General features: G+C 51.2%; 2 protein-coding genes across 6 annotated transcripts; one reads left to right on the top strand and one right to left on the bottom strand.

The window, feature by feature from the left end:
- Positions 1 to 556: 556 nt before the first annotated feature.
- RNF31 (ring finger protein 31) lies at positions 557 to 13,235 on the bottom strand. Of its 4 annotated transcripts, none has more exons than XM_030318762.1 (22): positions 13,118 to 13,232; positions 12,036 to 12,449; positions 11,802 to 11,948; positions 11,495 to 11,650; positions 11,192 to 11,260; positions 11,016 to 11,091; positions 10,609 to 10,786; positions 9,543 to 9,945; positions 9,053 to 9,343; positions 8,548 to 8,796; positions 8,254 to 8,439; positions 7,936 to 8,142; positions 4,850 to 5,023; positions 4,668 to 4,766; positions 4,482 to 4,571; positions 3,199 to 3,313; positions 2,965 to 3,083; positions 2,579 to 2,692; positions 2,372 to 2,429; positions 1,312 to 1,408; positions 810 to 978; positions 557 to 700 (listed from the first exon to the last, which is right to left on the bottom strand). In XM_030318762.1, exons 2-22 carry the CDS (start codon positions 12,225 to 12,227, stop codon positions 647 to 649), a joined length of 3,243 nt encoding a protein of 1,080 aa, XP_030174622.1. In that variant the 5' UTR covers positions 12,228 to 12,449; positions 13,118 to 13,232; the 3' UTR covers positions 557 to 646. The 4 variants fall into 4 exon arrangements, with proteins under 4 accessions (XP_030174622.1, XP_030174624.1, XP_030174625.1 ...); XM_030318764.1 differs by having other exon boundaries at positions 13,160 to 13,211; XM_030318765.1 differs by having other exon boundaries at positions 9,053 to 9,340; positions 12,036 to 13,232.
- Positions 13,236 to 13,245: 10 nt separating this feature from the next.
- PSME2 (proteasome activator subunit 2) lies at positions 13,246 to 17,043 on the top strand. Of its 2 annotated transcripts, none has more exons than XM_030318806.1 (11): positions 13,246 to 13,390; positions 13,701 to 13,733; positions 14,149 to 14,211; positions 14,448 to 14,534; positions 14,639 to 14,669; positions 14,756 to 14,853; positions 15,931 to 15,999; positions 16,156 to 16,223; positions 16,386 to 16,440; positions 16,738 to 16,835; positions 16,916 to 17,036. In XM_030318806.1, the coding sequence occupies exons 1-11, from the start codon at positions 13,343 to 13,345 to the stop codon at positions 16,947 to 16,949; spliced, it is 684 nt and encodes a 227-aa protein (XP_030174666.1). In that variant the 5' UTR covers positions 13,246 to 13,342; the 3' UTR covers positions 16,950 to 17,036. The 2 variants fall into 2 exon arrangements, with proteins under 2 accessions (XP_030174666.1, XP_030174664.1); XM_030318804.1 differs by having other exon boundaries at positions 13,251 to 13,390; positions 16,738 to 16,824; positions 16,916 to 17,043.
- The last annotated feature ends 14 nt before the right edge of the window (positions 17,044 to 17,057 follow it).

Raw genomic sequence — 17,057 nt, 5'->3', positions numbered from 1 at the left:
CTAAGTTTCAGTTCTCCTCCAGGAAGGGCCTTTTCTCAGAAATCACGTGGCTTGAGCTGCAGGGCAACGGCTTGCCGCCAGGGGGAAGCAGCACCTGAGAACCTCACTGTTGGAATCCCGCTGTCGGACACAAGAGGGCCCCCTTCCCGCTCAGGCTCAGTCCCCTACTCCCTTAGATGCTCTTTGATCTCTGTTAACACTACTGCTTCCCAGGGAGGCCAGTGTCGTGGAGTCTGGCCTGAGGCCTCTGGCTAGCCCTGTACCACCGGTGCATCTGTGTTCCCCCATCGTGCCTGCTTGGTGTCTATTAGGTGACCTCAAATATCAACTGAATTCCATGAAAGAACAAAGGAAGCAGGGGAGGAGAATGCCCAGGCCAAGGGGCTGGCTGGGGAGAGGAGCTCCTTGGCCATCCATGGTGTCAATTCCTTCCTAGCCCTGAGTCCAAGAATGGTCAGGTGGTAGGCTGCAGGTGACCCTTTCGGCAAAGCTGTGTTCACCCCCCTCTTTCCCTGGTGCCCCAGATGGTGGGGCCAGGAAGAAGGACCACCAAGAAGCCTGGGCAAGGAGATGCCTCTTTATTGGTGCTGGAGCTGTTCCTGAGGAGGCTGGGCCATGAGACCTTCATGAGGATCCTTGCCCTCAGTTACTTCCTCCTGCGAGGGATACTTTGTCCCAAGGGCACTTCTTCCATCAGCTTCTGCAGAAGGAGAGAGATGATACTGGCAGTTTAAAACTCAGACACAAGCTGGACAGGGGACTTCTTTCTAGAGTGTGGGGTCAGAGGCGAGGCTGGAGGGAAGCCTTACCTGTAACAGGCGGGCGTGGTAGGCAGGGGCATCTTCCCCAGCTGCTGGCTGAGGGCGCACATGCAGGTAGCGCTCAGCAGCCGTCTCCAGCTCCTCCACCTCATACAGGGTGGCTGGGTCCAGTGAGTGGGCATTGATGAGACTCACAAGATACTCTTTGTAGTGTGCCCTGGGGAGATGGCAGGGTGGAATATTTGTTCTTCCATTTGGCTAGTATTAACTGAGTGTGCCCAACACCTTGCTGGGCACTGGCATACTCAGACGAACAAGACTGACAACTCTTCCCAGTTGCACTTGTAGGCACTGTCCCCCTGTGCACACTGCCTGCTATTACCTAGCCATGCCCTTGCCCAGAGAGCCCTTCCTTCACTTTCCCGGCAGGACCTACTACTTCCAGAGACCTCCTTTACTACCCATGTGTATCCTCAGCCCTCCTGCATGTCCCGCCCCGCACCCCCCCCCCCACCGCCCCGCCCAACACTATGCTCCTGCTGATACTCACTGGCAGAGGCCAGCATGGCCAGCTGGAGTCTCCTTGCCACAGGCTTCATCGCGAAACCCATTAGGAACTTCCTTCTGCTCCATCACTCGGCAGCCACCTAAGGGTAAGGGAAGGAAGGGACCCTTTTGTTGGGAGGAGGTCACTGACCACAAAGCCCCGGGAGAACTGGGGTATCAATGGAGGCATGGGAGGCAGCCTCCAGGGAAGGGACTGCTTTAACAGTGGTAGTGGTGGGGAGGGATGCACTTAGAGATACCATCGCAACAGACCAAGTCTGATAACAGAAGCAGGGGCCTTGCTGGCCCTGCTTTTTTTTTTTTTTAACTTTTTTTTTTTTCAACGTTTTATTTATTTTTGGGACAGAGAGAGACAGAGCATGAATGGGGGAGGGGCAGAGAGAGAGGGAGACACAGAATCGGAAACAGGCTCCAGGCTCCGAGCCATCAGCCCAGAGCCTGACGCGGGGCTCGAACTCACGGACCGCGAGATCGTGACCTGGCTGAAGTCGGACGCTTAACCGACTGCGCCACCCAGGCGCCCCGCTGGCCCTGCTTTTATCTAGGCTTGCTTTGGGTCCATAATCACATACTCTCTCTCTTTTTTTATTATCACATACTCTCTTGGGACAACTCTTCTGGTTGCGATTTAGCTCTTGCCCAGTTAACTTAGTCTGTGAAGGTCTTACTTTATGGAAATAAGAGGTGGGGTAGGTTAGAACCATATGTAACATCTTTCTGTCACCCTCATGGAACCTAAAACAGTGCAACTAGCAAGTCTCATTAAATACTGCTTAACTAATAAAATCATCATCCTTTGGGAATGGGAGAAGAAAATTAGTATCAACTGCTAGGCCCTCAGGTAAAATAGCTTAGCTGCAAAGGAGATATTACTCTCATGTCACAGAGGAAGAAACAAGGTCCAGAGAGGTTAACTCGCTAAGAAGCCCACAAGTAAGCACAGGATGGACTCTGACCACAGACCCAACTGTCCCCTTTACCCACCATACAGTGGAAGCCCAGCCCACCCTCACCCCTTCTCCAAGGCTTGTCCTGACACTCACCACCAGGAACTGCCCGGGCTCCTGCTGGGGGCTCTGTGTTGAACATGACATTATTGTCCTGAGGAGGGGCAGATGGATGGGCATTAGGATCCCCTTGATGCCAGCCCACTGAATTTCCCAGCACAGAACCTTTCCTTTCTTGTCACCCTGAGCCCTGCCTCCTACCCTGGGCAACTCACAAACCCAGCCAGGCTGGCCACCCCTGACCTGTAGCAGCTTCTGGAGCCGGAGAGCAGTCCAGTCCCGCAGGTAGAAGAGGCAGTCTCGTGGGTGGTGGCCATGTAGGGACTTTTTCACCCTGCAGTTAGGGTCTGGACATTTCTGGCGGAAACCCAGATGGGAGAGAGGAAGTTGGAGACTGTTGGGGTCCTGGCTTCTCAGAACCCCTGCATGAGGGGTGTAGGGATGGGGGAAGATGGAGACATTGGAGGGTCTGGAGCAAGCGAAAGGGGAGAGGGGACAGAGAGAGGTGCTTTACACCCCATTGGCTTCCTCTTCTCTTCCCCTAGGCGACTCCTCAATGTCTTTGCCCCTCACACCCAGTAGCAGCCTCCCACCCTTCTATCCCTTCCACCCCCATTCTCTGGGCTCACATTCTTGGCGTAAAAGGCATTGTAGCAGCCACTGCAGAACTGGTGGCGGCACTGGGTGCAGTGAAAGTGCATGCAGCCTCCTCGGGCCAGAGCGTACGAGAACTTGCACTTGGGGCAATCTGTAAGGTACAGCAGGTCAGGGCTGGGGCTGTCACTGCTCCACAAGGTCCTCAGGAAGAGAGCCACTGGCAGTGACATATGAGTGGGCACACAGGCCTAACAGGACAACCTTACCAATGCCGTTCTCCTGAAGATACATGGCCAGGCCCTGGGCCTGGTACTCTGGGTCGTTGGTGCGTTTCCAGTTCTGGAAATCCTCACAGCTCCGGCCTCGGTGCTGCTCCTCCCACTGCAGGAGGGAAAGCAAGCTTCACATGAAAACCCCACCCCGGGCCCTTCTTAAGGGCCACCCCTCCTCTCAGATCTAGAGATCCCTGGCTTCGTTTATGGCACTGCCATTCACCATTTGCTCCAATCTCAAACTGAGGGGCCAGCCTTGGTTCTTTGGCCTCCTCATACCAGCACATGTTCACTGGCAGGTCTTATTCCCACCACCCAGGCCTATCTCAACCTTGTCCCCTTTTTCTTCATCCCTCCTCTGGCCATTCTACTCCAGGCCAGGTCAGGTGTTGCCTCAATTAGTGGTCTCTCTTCCTCCATTCCTGCTCCCCTATGGTGCATGCTCCACCCTGCAGCCAAAATGTCTTTCAGAGTGTAAGGCAGGCAACTTCAGCAGTACTGGGAGTGTTCTAGTTGTGTGTGTGGTTTGTTCGGGGTTTTTTTGGAGTGTTCTAGTCTTGAGGTCTAGTGGTAGGGTCTCAGGTATTCATTTTATTAACGTGTTTTGTAATAGAACTTTTTGGTATCAAACATTAAACTTTTTAGAATATGTGCTGCCAAAGTGAGCACTCAAATATTAAACTTTTTTCAGATATTAAACTTTTTAACAGGTAAATGAAAGAGTGTCACCCCTAGCTTCGTCTTAGAATAAAAGGCAAATACCTTCCTCACTTGGCCCCATGGCCTCTCCTGATCTGGCAGCTAGCTCCTCTCTGACCACCCACCACTCTCACCCTTGATCTTGGGGCTCCAACCACACACCACTTTTTCTGACTTTGGCCTTTCCATGTGTTGCTCTTTTTGTCCTGAATATCCTTTGCATAATTGGCTTCTTCTTAACTTTCAGGCCTGAGCTTAAATTAAACCATTTGAGAGAAGACTTGTCTGACCTCTCCATCCTAAGTAGGTCCATTCTGTTATTCCTAATCTCAGAGTCCTGTGTTTTCTTTGTAGAATTTAATGCCACGTGTACTTATGCTCTCTCCCTTCCTTCCTCCTTTACCTTACCTTTCTTTCACTGCCCCTCCTCCTCAGCCTCCCTCCCTCCTTTCCTGGAGTCTGTAAGCTCTTTGAGCCCGGAGTTCATGTCTGTTCTGTGCTTCAGCACACCCCAAGTCTGACATAGGACCTGCTAGCAGCTTTAGCAAGTTATTTCTGAAAGGATGAATGTGCCTCACCTGGCGCTTACAGCGCACACAGAAGGTCTGGTGACACTGGGGACATGTCGCCTCCAGCTGCTCTCGTTCATATATGAAGCCAAAGGAGCACTGTGGGTGCAAGAGCATAAAGCTATCTCAGGCCTGACCTGGCACCTCCAACCCTCCTCCATCCCTCCAGTCAGCTGCCCTGGGTAGGCCACTTACTTGGGCACACCACAAGAACTTGGGGTCTCGCATCAGCACACCCTCAGTCAGCTTCTTGTGAAATAGTGCATAGGCATCCGGCTCCAGGCTCTCCCGAAGCTGAGGACAGGATGCAGAAATGGTGGATGGGCAGGGTTCCTGTTCAAAGCCCAGGGCACCCCAAGTCCTAGGGACTGAAGTACCTGAATGTCAAGGGTAGAGAAGTAGCTGAGCAACTGTGTGTCATCGGTGAGGTCAGGGCGGCCACAGGCAGGGCACACCATGTCTGTGATGTGCTTCTCCTTCAAGGCGATGGTGAAGTGCTGGCGAAAGCAGTCAGGACAGATGGTGCACTCACAGGAAGTCAGGGCCTGCATCTATAGGGTGAGGCAGGGAGAGGAGGGGGTCTGAAGCCATAGCCGCCAGCCTGGGGAAGAGGCATTAGCCAGGTGTCCACTGAGAAACCAGGGTCTAATTAACAACCGGGCAAGGTAGCAACCCTTAATGCCAACAAGTGCCTGGCAGGCAATCCAAATGTCTAAAGACTGTCATTAGTTGGAAGAAAAGAGAACGGTGAGGCCTAAAGTAAATGGAAGACTGCCCTCCAAAGGCATTCACATTCAATTAAAAGGAAACAAACAAATAACATTTCTGAACTGACAAAACCATACAGATGGAGAACAGGCTAGATATTGTCAGGTGATAGGAGAAAGGGAAGAAAGTTACAACTATAAAGAGGTTGCATGAGGGAGTTCCTTTGTGGTGATGGAACAATCTGTGTCTCAGTGGTTACATGAACCTGTAAGTGGAATAAAACTGCAGAGCCACACTCACACATCCATGTGAAAAATGAACAAGATCTGCAATCTTGCTAACATTGTGCCAATGTTTATTTCCTGGTCTTGATACAGTACAATAATTATATAAGATTATATATTTATATTTATATATTTACATATATATATTATATAATTATATAAGATGTCATCATTGGGGGAAGGTGGGTAAAGAACACACAGGACTTGGGAAATAATGAACTATTGGGACCTCATCAAAATGAAAAGTTTTTGCACAGTGAAGGAAACAATCAGCAAAACTTAAAGGCAACCGATGGAATGGGAGAAGATATTTGCAAATGACAATTCAGATAAAGGGTTAGTATCCAAAATCTATAAAGAACTTATCAAACTCAACACTTGGTGAAGAAATGGGCAAAAGACATGAATAGACACTTCTCCAAAGACATCCAGATGGCCACCAACACATGAAAAAATGCTCAATATCACTCATCATCAGGGAAATACAAATCAAAACCACAATAAGATACCACCTCAACCTACCAGAATGGCTAACATTAACAACTCAGGCAATAACAGATGTTAGAGAGGATGCAGAGAAAGAGGATCTCTTTGCACTGCTGGTGGGAATGCAGACTGGTGCAGCCACTCTGGAAAACAGTATGAAGTTTCCTCAAAAAATTAAAAATAGAACTACCCTATGACCCAGCAATTGCACTACTAGGTATTTATCCAAGGGATACAGGTATGCTGTTTCAAAGGGGCACATGCACTCCAATGTTTATAGCAGCACCATCAACAACAGCCAAGGTATGGAAAGAGCCCAGATGTCTGTCAATGAATGAATGGATAAAGAAGATGTGGTATATATATACAATGGAGTATTACTCGGGAATCAAAAAGAATGAAATCTTGCCATTTGCAACTATTGGAGGGAACGAGAGGGCATTATGCTAAGTGAAATTAGAGAAAGAGAAAGACAAATATCATATGACTTCACTCATATGAGGACTTTAAGATACAGAACAGATGAGCATAAGGGAAGGGAAGCAAAAATAATATAAAAACAGGGAGAGGGACAAAACATAAGAGACTCTTAAATATGGAGAACAAATTGAGGGTTACTGGAGGGGTTGTGGGGAGGGGGGATGGGCTAAATGGGTAAGGGGCATTAAGGAATCTATTCCTGAAATCATTGTTGCGCTATATGCTACCTTGGATATAAATTAAAAAATAAATTATTAAAACACACACACACAGGACTCTACTATTTTTACAACTTCCTGTGAATCTACAATTATTTTATTTTATTATTATTGTTTTTAATGTTTATTTCTGTGAGAGACAGAGCACGGGCAGGGGAGGGGCAGAGAGAGAGGGAGACACAGATCCAAAGCAGGCTCCAGGCTCCGAGCTGTCAGCACCCACCAACCTGACACACACCAACCACAAGATCATGACCTGAGCCAAAGTCGGACGCCTAACCAACTGAGCCAGCCCAGGCACCTCTACAATTATTTTAAAATAAAGAGTAAAGGGGTGCCTGGGTGGCTCATTTGGTTAAGTATCCGACTCTTTTTTTTTTTAATTTTTTATTTTATTTATTTATAGTTTATTTATTTTTGAGACAGAGACAGAGCATGAACGGGGGAGGGTCAGAGAGAGGGAGACACAGAATCCGAAGTAGGCTCCAGGCTCCGAGCTGTCAGCACAGAGCCCGATGCGCGGCTCAAACTCATGAACTGTGAGATCATGACCTGAGCCAAAGTCAGATGCTTAACCGACTGAGCCACCCAGGTGCCCCAAAGTATCCAACTCTTGACTTCAGCTCATCACCCTTGACTTCACCCTGCATCGGACTCTGCACTGACAATGGGATTCTCTCTCTCCTCTCTTGGCACCCCCTGCCTTTCTCTCAAGATTCATTAGTAAACTTTAAAAACAAATTTTTTTTAAGAAAGAAAAAATAAAGAGTAAAAAGATAACAAAAAACACACACCGCCAGCATAAATAAATTGGTAATTAAAAAAATTATTGGTAATTTTTTTTGGTGTGCCAATGGTATTTGTGGGTATGTTTTCAAAGACTTTTACCTTTCAGAAATATATACTGAAGTATTTATAAATAGACTGTAAGAGTTGTTTCAAAATAATCTTCTGTGTAAGTGGAATAAAGACTGGCCATACACTGATAATTGCAGAATCTTAGTAATGATACATGGGGGCGGCGGGGTGGGCACGGAGAAGAAATATACTATTCTACGTATGAAACTTCCTATAGTGGAACAGTAAAAAAAAAAAAAAAAAAAAAAAAAAAAAAAGTTGGGGGGGGGGAGGTAGCCTATTCCTGCCCTCCCCTTCCTAGAAACTGCTGGGAGCACATGGGCAACTGCAGAGCAAAAGACAGGACAAGAGACAGGGGAGACAAGAGAAGTGGAGCAGGGCCCAAAGGGAAGAGTCATTCTAAGGCCGTCCCAGAGGGAAGAGGCTTACCCGGTTGCGAGGCAGGGTCCAGCCACACACAGCACACTCCTGGGCCAGCAAGCGGCGCAGGAAGGCCCGGTCCTGGCTGTGCCTCACAGCTTCCACCACATCGCCCAGCTCATAGTTCCTGGGTGTCTCCTGCAGCAGTGACAGTGCCAATTCTGCCCGACCCCAGCTGGGGAGCGCATAGACTGCCAAAAGCCGTCTGACCAGACTCTGCAAGGTGATTCAGGTGGAGAGGGAAGAAGTGGCTGTCAGGCCCCAGGAGTCCTACCCCTGGGCCTTTCCCCGGCTCCTCTAAGTGGATTCTTCACCTCCTCCCAGCACCTGCTTGTCTGGCCCATCCCAGGAAGGGATGGGATCAGGGCCCTTGTCCCAGAGACGCTGATGGAAGGGCTCTAGGCGCTGGCGCTGTAGCTCAGTCAGGGCCCGTGCCACATCACCACCATGTTGGAACAATGCTTGAAGAGACCCCTCTTCAGGCCCAAAGCCCAGGGACCGGAGCTCCTGCACCTGAAAGTTGGGGGTAGAGAGAAGGAGTGAAGAGGGAAATGGCAAGCAAGAGAGTGTGAGAGGCTCTGAGACCCACAACCCTGCCTGCCCTGTCAGCACAGCCGGTACCTTCCTGCGCCGGGCCCTCACACACTCTTCCACAGCTTCATCAAGATTGCCATGACGATCCAACCAGGCTTTCCGGGCTTCCTGACAGGAAAAGGCACCCAGGCCCGGGTCCTGCTGTGCAGCCAGCTCGGCCACCATCTCCAGCACGTAGGGCAGCTCTGAGCGCAACCACTGCAGGGGCACCTCAGTGCCTGAGTACTGTAGAGCCGAGAAAACCTCCTCTGGACAGGCACCTGCAGCTTCCCCTTCCTAAGGCACAGTCCCACCCAGACAGATGGCCCATCAGGAAGGGCACCTTCCACCCACCCTCAGCCCAAACCAAAATGCTGACAGCGGTTGAGCTCAGACATATGGATCACGTGAGCACCGCACAGCATACGGGCAGTGTTCAATAAGAGGCAGCTGCTGCTAATGACTAGGTTTACAAGAACTTGTATTAATCAACTGCAGCCCCTCCTTTCCCCCATTAGTTCAACCCTACCTCATCCCAGGCCCAAATCCTCACCCGGATCTTGATCACTAGTTGGAGACCTTCCTCACGCATCTTGTCTTGACGCTGCTTCTCAGGGTCCCCACAGGAACTGGGCAGGGGGGCACTGAGGCGTCGTGGAGGCCCTGGCTCAGGGAGTTGCTCTTCCAAAGAGCTGGCCTGGGGCTGGGGGGCGTGCAGTACTGGGATGGGGCTGCTGGTCCGATTGCACATAGCACACACCCAGCCAGGGCCAGAATTGCAGAAGGTACAGTGGATACAGTACCAGACTGGACTCTGGGCAGAGGAGAGCAAAGTATCCCCCTGCTGGGAAGGCAAAAAGAATTATCCAACTGAAAGCCGGCTGAGGCTCAAGATGGAAATACAGACAGGTTTGGGAGGGGGGAGGGGGGGGGAAGAGTCAGAAGAACTGAAGGAAAACAGGAGATGAAGAAGTCGAGAATGGCCTGTGGTAACAGGTGCAAATAAAGAACGGGGACGGCTGGGAAGGCCAGGAACAGGTTACCTGAAGGGGCTGCAGGCAAATGCCAGTATCCCGAGAATCCACCACCAAGCTAGGAGGCTGAGCCAGCCGAGGTCGCTCACATATGGCACACAGCACAGCTGCCGCCTCATTCTCAAAGGTGCAGCTTTGGCAGGCCCACCGACCCCGTGCAAGTTCAGATTCTAGGCCCCCAGCTCCTTGGGAACCCTCCATTGTCAGCCCCAACCCCTTACAGCCTCGGGGCCGATCACAGGCCACACAGAGCACTGCCCAAGATTCATTTAGCATGGCACAGGCAGCACAGTGCCAGGGCAGACGGGCATTTGCAGAATCAGAGGAAGCTTTCAGGGGAAGCACGAGAGAGCTGTCTCCCAGGGCCAGCAAGGAGGCTGACTGAGGCCGTGGTGATGCTGAGGCAGGTAAGCTGTAACAAAAAAGCAGAGATGGTCTGCTGAGGGGGCCCTGGTGCCTGGGTCCCTTATTCCCAGGCATCCCTCATTCTCTGTGTGACAATACAAGCCCTGTCCTTTGTGCATGTTGTTCTCTGTCTGGAATGCTCCATACCCATAGACTGTTCAACATTTAATTATATCTTAAGGGCACCTGGGTGGCTCAGTTGGTTGAGCCTTGGACTCTTGATTTTGGCTCACAGTCTGTGAGTTTGAGCACCGTGTTGGGCTCTGTGTTGACAGCATGGAGCCTGCTTGAGATTCTCTCTTTCTCTCCCTCTCTCTCTGTCCCTCACCTGTTTGTGCTCTCTCAAAATAAATAAACTTAAAAAAAATTATATCTTGAAGTTCATATCTTGTGATAGCTATCCCCCTAACATAGGGCCTGACCCACACTAGGTGCTTAAAATCCTACTGATTGAGCTGATCCTTTAGGCTCGGTTCCTCCTCTTCCTACCTATTTGCACAACATCTGGCTGTGACTGCTACTTGCTTCATATGTATGTCTGTGACCTCTTGCAAAGCAGTAACTAACTGCCTTCTATGAAGCAGCTTTTAGCAGAGAAACTGACACATAGTACATAAGTAATTCTAAGTTCTCTTAACTTCATTCCCACTCAGAAGAGAAGATCTCTTACCTGGGGGTCAGGCAGGTGGTCTGTGGGGCCCCAGGCAGGGTCTGGCGGAGGTGATGGGCACGGGATGGGTGTCCATGGAATAGACGATCACAAGCCGGGCACAAGGCCTGTTTACAAGTTGAACAGTGCAGCGTGCCTGGCGCAGAGCCACAAAGGAAGCAGGGACCAGGAGTGGAGCCTGGAGAACAGGAGAGGAAAAACTGAACATCCTTTTGAAAGAGACCAAGTTAATCTGAATTTGCTGAAGAGAACAAATTACAGACTACTATTCAACATATCCAGACCCAAGGAAACAATTTTAATCTCTTTTTAAAGGCAAAAAGCATAAACAGAGGAGGGCCCCAAATTTCCATCAATATGGTCTACTAGAAACTGCCCCCCACCTCCCATTACAGGATGAATAATACCTGGGGCAGAGGGCGTGTTGAGGGGGCCAGGAGCAATCTCTCTCAGCAAGGGGGCAAACTCGGAGAGCTTCAGTATCTGAGAAATAAAGGGCAGGGAATGGGCAAGAGTTTGGGGACACACAGTCCCACAACCCCTATCCCCTTTGTTCATCAGGTCTTAAGAGCCCCATCCCTACCTTTTTTACATCATCTTCAACCTTTTCTTCCAGCAGCTGCTCCAGTGCTTGTTGTCTTGGGTGAGTATTCTGCAAACAAGGTAAGAAGAGTTCCCACCTAGAGCCCTAGGACAAGGTCCTCCCTCAAAGCCCTAGTCTCCCAACATCCACAGGAAGAAGAGTATGGGGAGTTTCCAGGTTGCTATGTGGACTATGCCCATGGTTCAGCAGCATGAGGGCCCGCAAGACTGCTTGTGGAGTTAGGCTGGGCTCCCCAGGCCTGGTGTTTAAGTCCTCAGGACTAGAGACACCTCAACATCTCACCTGTAACAACAGGCTGAGCTCTGTCCGAAGCAGCAGTACTTCCAGTGTGACTGTAGCAACTTGATGCTCATCTGGCTCCTTCTGCCCCTCAGGGAAACTCAACCCATCTGGCTGCTCCTCAGTGTAGCCGTATAATCGCAGAACATCCCGGCCCCCCTACCACACATTCAAACCAGTCACCACCAGGCAGGCCCCCTTCCCACTAGGGCTGGAGCCCTCCCCATTAAGCACAGCGTCAGGCCCTTTCTTACCAACCCCCCAGCCCAGGCCAAGTCCCTTTCTCCCATCAGGGGCCCAGGGGCTTCACCTGAACAGCATCCACCGTACTGCGAAAGACAGGGTTATTAAACTTGACCCCGCGCCAGTACCGGGGCCGCTGAGGGCTGAGGAGGTTGCGGCCGTATTTCTCCAGGATGTTCAGGGCCGTGGACAGGGTGTTGAGGTAGTTTCGGGGCTGGGAGCAGTCAGAGAGCGGAGAGCTGTGAGCCCCGCCCAGGCCTCAAGTCCTACGTCCCCCTCCCGAGCGGGGGCCGGGCCTCACCTCCCCATGAGCATTGCAGCGGACCAGGCGTGCGGCGTCCAGCTGCAGGTAACGGGCTGCTGGCGGTAAAGACGTGACCAGTAGCGGCTGGAGTTGCTCCAGGGAAAACACCTGCCCGGAATCCTTCCTCAGGGCGCTCGCCAGCTCCTCGCGGGCCGCCAGGAAGGCCCTCTCCTCCTCCTCCCCCGGCATCCTGAGACAGGAGTCAGCCCCAGCCCCGCCGCCCGCCAGGACCTGGCGCAGGCTGTGCGCTGCCTGAGCGCTGCCCCTCCCGCCCGGTGTCGGGCTTCGTGGCCTGACTAGGTCGACGAAGCCACCCCAGGTCACTCAGGCCACGGTCACTCTTCGGCCCCGGGCCCCGCGCCAGTGTTAGTCGGGAACAGGAAGTACTAGCAAAGAGGGCGGGATTGCAACCTGGTTTCAGGGGAAGGGGAGGGGTTTAAGTTTAGGACAGGCAGGGGTCAGGAAATCAGGGGGCGTGGGCAGGAGGGAAGTCAGGTCCCAGCCAATGAAAAGGGCAAATGGTCCCTGACTCCGCCCCCAGAGCATCTCGGCCTTAAATTCCAAACTAGCGCCCCTCCCCGCCTTCCTCTAGGCTGGTTCCGCCCCTTTCCGGGTAGCCCTAGGCGAGGGGTTACCTTATTTCCCTCAAAGCCTTCTCTATTTAGACCAGTCGGCTTTGCTCTGGTCCCCACCGGGAAAGCCCCACTCTGTAGGGACTCCACTCTGGCCGGTCTGGGCCCCACTCAAGCGAGTCCTGCCCTTTCTCCAGCCGCCCTTCAAGGCAGGGAACCCTCCCGGAGGAATCCCCCGAGACTGCTCCCTTCCATATCCTGCTATCCCTTTTCAGCCCCAGGCCCGCCCTCCCACTTCTCCCATCCTGATCCCTCTCTGGGCCCTCCTTGCAGTTGAGCCTTCTAGAGGGAGCCCCACCACTGAACACCCCCTTTTCCCCACTCTCCTACCCATCCCACCTCAACCCTGGATTTTCCCCGGACCGCCCTTGCCCTTTCCTGCAAGCCCCTCCCCTTCTCCGAGGGACAGCCCCGGTACTGTCTCCGCGGTCCCACTTTTATACTAACCCCTCCCTCGGACAGCCCCTGGGCTTGTGACCGAGTCCGTACCGCCTTTACTAGTCGCAGCAGGCTGAGAATGACAGAGGGGCTCCCTACAGTTTGCAGACTGCCAGAGGGAGGGGGAAAAGAAGGAAGGGGGCGGGGCCGAGGGGGGCGGGCCTGGACGTGCGGAGTGAAAGCGAAAGGCCGGGCAGAGAGCCGGGAGACCGGAGATCTTGCAACTGGAGCAGCATGGCCAAGCCTTGTGGGGTGCGCCTGAGCGGGGAAGCCCGCAAACAGGTAATGGGGGATCGGGAAGCCAGGAAAGGGTCGGGGAGCCCTCCTGGCTGGTGGCCAGTCTGGGTGCTCCAGGGGACCAAGGCCGTGCCAGAGAACTCCCCCAACCTTTTCTTAGTGCTTTCACTTCTGCCGGGGGATTCCCAGATTCCTGTCCTCTGACCAGTCTCTGCACTGAGCATGAGCTTCCAGGGAAATCTGGCTTGTGGTAGGAAAGGCCTGAGCCAAGTTGGAGGGCATCCCTTTGTGGGTGGGATCTTACTCTTGACAACTGAGACCCTTAACCAACATCCGGGTACTGCTCTCTGTGCAGGTGGATATCTTCAGGCAAAATCTTTTTCAGGAGGTAAGTCTTCTAGATTCAAGCGGTTTGACTCGGAATCTTAGACCAGTACTTGAGGGCCGCAACCTCTCAGACTGACCCCCAGACCCACCCTGGGCCCTCCTTCCTTCCCTTCTCAAACCTTTACCTAAGGCTAATTATTCATCTCCCCCTTTAATTTGACCCCTCTTAATGTTCTCTCCACTTCTGCCACTTCCTCTCCCCTCTTTTGGTGTAGAAGGGAAAAGCTGTGGCCCCAAAGCCCTAACCTTGGTTCTGCCACTTCCCAGCTTGGGCAAGTCCCTTCACTTCTTATGGCTTCAGTTTCCTTATTTGTAATTATTGGAGTCAATGATTTACAAGGGCCCTTCCAGTCCTACTTCTCAGACATCTCTTGAGCATCTTCTGAGATTCCCCACCCTTGCAATGTAACCCACAGGCAGAGGAATTCCTCTACAGATTCTTACCACAGAAAATCATATACCTGAATCAACTCTTGCAAGTGAGTAGTGTGGGCCCTTCTCACTCCATCCCAAGGCCTCTCTCCTCTCCACCCAGCCCCTCCAGCGAACAACTGGGCTCAGCCTGCAGAGAACAGTTATGAGTAGTGGACTGGAAATGGTAGGATGGGGTGAGGCCCGAGCCTAGACAGTGGGTGGGTGGGCTGTGTGGAGGGAAGATTGTGACTCAGAATGAGGGGAATAGGCTGGGCAGCTGCTGATGCTGAGCTCTGTGCAGGAGGACTCCCTCAATGTGGCTGACCTGACCTCTCTCCGGGCCCCACTAGACATCCCCATCCCAGACCCCCCACCCAAGGATGATGAGGTGAGGCACTCAGTGTTCAGGGGTCAAACTATAATCCAGGTGGGGAGGATAACCCTGCAACCTCCAAGACATTTCTAAAGCTGCTGTCCCCCTTTTTACCTTAGATGGAAACAGATAAGCAGGAGAAGAAAGAAGGTAAGAGAGGAAGGGGTGGCTAGGGAAGAGGAAATGGCACATTGACTGTTGGATGAGAAGGGGCCTGAATGCCCTCTTTTTCACAGTCCCTAAGTGTGGCTTTCTCCCTGGAAATGAGAAGGTTCTCGCCCTACTTGCTCTGGTTAAGCCAGAAGTGTGGACTCTCAAAGAAAAATGCATTCTGGTAAGCCTGGGAACTGGGGGAAAGAGAAAGGGAAGAAAAGCCAGGCTAGACCCTAGTCTTCAGAGATACAAGTCCCTCAACCAGTCCTTCAACCTTCCTCTTGCTGAAATAGGAAACTTCCTCTGTGCCTTGGGGTTAGATACTTTGTGTTCTCATTCTGCTAGACCTCTGATACCACAGTGGTGTCTCTGTAATCAGAGACTGTGCTGTATCCACCTCCATAGTGTCAGAACCCACCTCTGTACCCGGTACACCATGCAGGTGCTATGCCATAGTGAGTTGGGGGCTTGGGCCCTCGAGGGAGACTGCTTGGGTTCAAAGCCTGACTCTATCACTTACCTAGCTGGTAACCTTAAATAAGTTCCTTGGACATTTTGCAACTCAGCTTTTTCATCGGCTAAGCGGGTACAATAAGAATATTTTGGAAGACTGCTGTGAAGATTTTTTTTTAACTTTTTAATGTTTATTTATTTTGGGGAGGGAATGAGAGAGACACAGCATGAGTGGGGGAAGGGCAGAGGGAGAGGAGACAAAGAATCCCAAACAGCCTCCAAGCTGTCAGCACAGAGTCTGACGCAAGGCTTGAACCCATGAACTGTGAGATGGTGACCTGAGCCGAAGTTGGACGCTCAACTGACTGAGCCACCCAGGCACCCCTGAATATTTTTTAATGTTTATTTATTTTTGAGATATAGAGAGAGTGGGGGAGGGGCAGAGAGAGAAGGGGAGAGGGGATCTGAAGCAGGCTCCACTCTGACAGCAGAGAGCCCAGTAAAGGGCCCGAACTCACCAACTGTGAGATCATGACCTGAGCCAAAGTCGGATGCTTAACTGAACCACCCAGGCATCCTAAGACTGCTGTGAAGATTAAATTATATATATATATATATTATATATATATATATATAATATATATATAATATATATATAATATATATATATATAATATATATATATATATCACAGTAGCTGGCATATAATAAGTGTTCAATTAAATATAGCTGTTATTAGGAAGTGGCGGTAAAAGTAAGAACCCAGTACGTTTGTTGAATGATTCCTACATGATCATTAATATAGGTGATCACATGGATCCAGCACCTGATCCCCAAGATTGAGGATGGAAATGACTTTGGGGTGGCAATCCAGGTAAGAAAACTGTGTGTGAGGACATTGAGAGCAGGGAGAGACTTGGGGAGTGAGGGATAGGAGCTAGACATGAACTAGGAGGAGGAGGAAGATGGTGAGTGAAGGACAGAGGAAATGAAGTGTTTTTCTTGCCTCCCATCTCTTTTGTTACCATAGGAGAAGGTGCTGGAGAGGGTGAATGCAGTCAAGACTAAAGTGGAAGCCTTCCAAACAACCATTTCCAAGTGAGGGCAGCTGGAGGGCCAGAAGAGGGGCTAAAGGAACATTTCTTTGGGATTGCCAAAGCTGGGCGGTTCCATCAGGATGATGGAGGGCTTTGGGAAGGTTCTGAGGGTATATCTCTCTCTCATTACCCATTCTTGTCATTATCCCCTTGCTTTTGACAGGTACTTCTCAGAACGCGGGGATGCTGTGGCCAAGGCCTCTAAGGAGACTCATGTAGTGAGTGGATAGTCCACCAGTCTTTTAGCTGAGGTGGGGCAAGGAAGAGGGGATAGAGGTCTTCCTTGTCTGTTTTCTGATCTTCCCAATGTAGAGAATATTAAACCAAGAGAATTGGCTAGAAAAACTGATTTGGCTTCAAAACCTTGACCCTTTTCTCTGCTTGATCCTGTGGGATTCCATTTCTTGGTGCTGAGAAGGGACTCATCCTCAAGTTACCTATTCCCTATATGGGGAAACCAGATTAATGTCCCAGTCTCCCATGGGGCTGACTCAGCTTTGCCTCCCACATCCCAGATGGATTACCGGGCCCTGGTACATGAGCGAGATGAGGCAGCCTATGGGGAGCTCAGGGCCATGGTGCTGGACCTGAGGGCCTTCTACGTGAGTGTGGGGTAAGCCCCTAGGGGAGATGGTTGAAGGGGATAGGGGAAAGGCCAAGAACCTGACTGCCACCCTTCTGACCTTCTTCCAGGCTGAGCTTTATCATATCATCAGCAGCAACCTAGAGAAAATTATCAACCCAAAGGGTGAAGAGAAGCCATCTATGTACTGAGCCCAGGGCCAGAAAGGAAATAAATGATCTATGCTTTGTGTGGATTATCTCTGGTGTGTGT

Source organism: Lynx canadensis, chromosome B3, assembly GCF_007474595.2.
Source record: "Lynx canadensis isolate LIC74 chromosome B3, mLynCan4.pri.v2, whole genome shotgun sequence".
Classification (NCBI taxonomy): domain Eukaryota; kingdom Metazoa; phylum Chordata; class Mammalia; order Carnivora; family Felidae; genus Lynx; species Lynx canadensis.
This window is presented reverse-complemented; position numbering and strand designations above follow the sequence as displayed.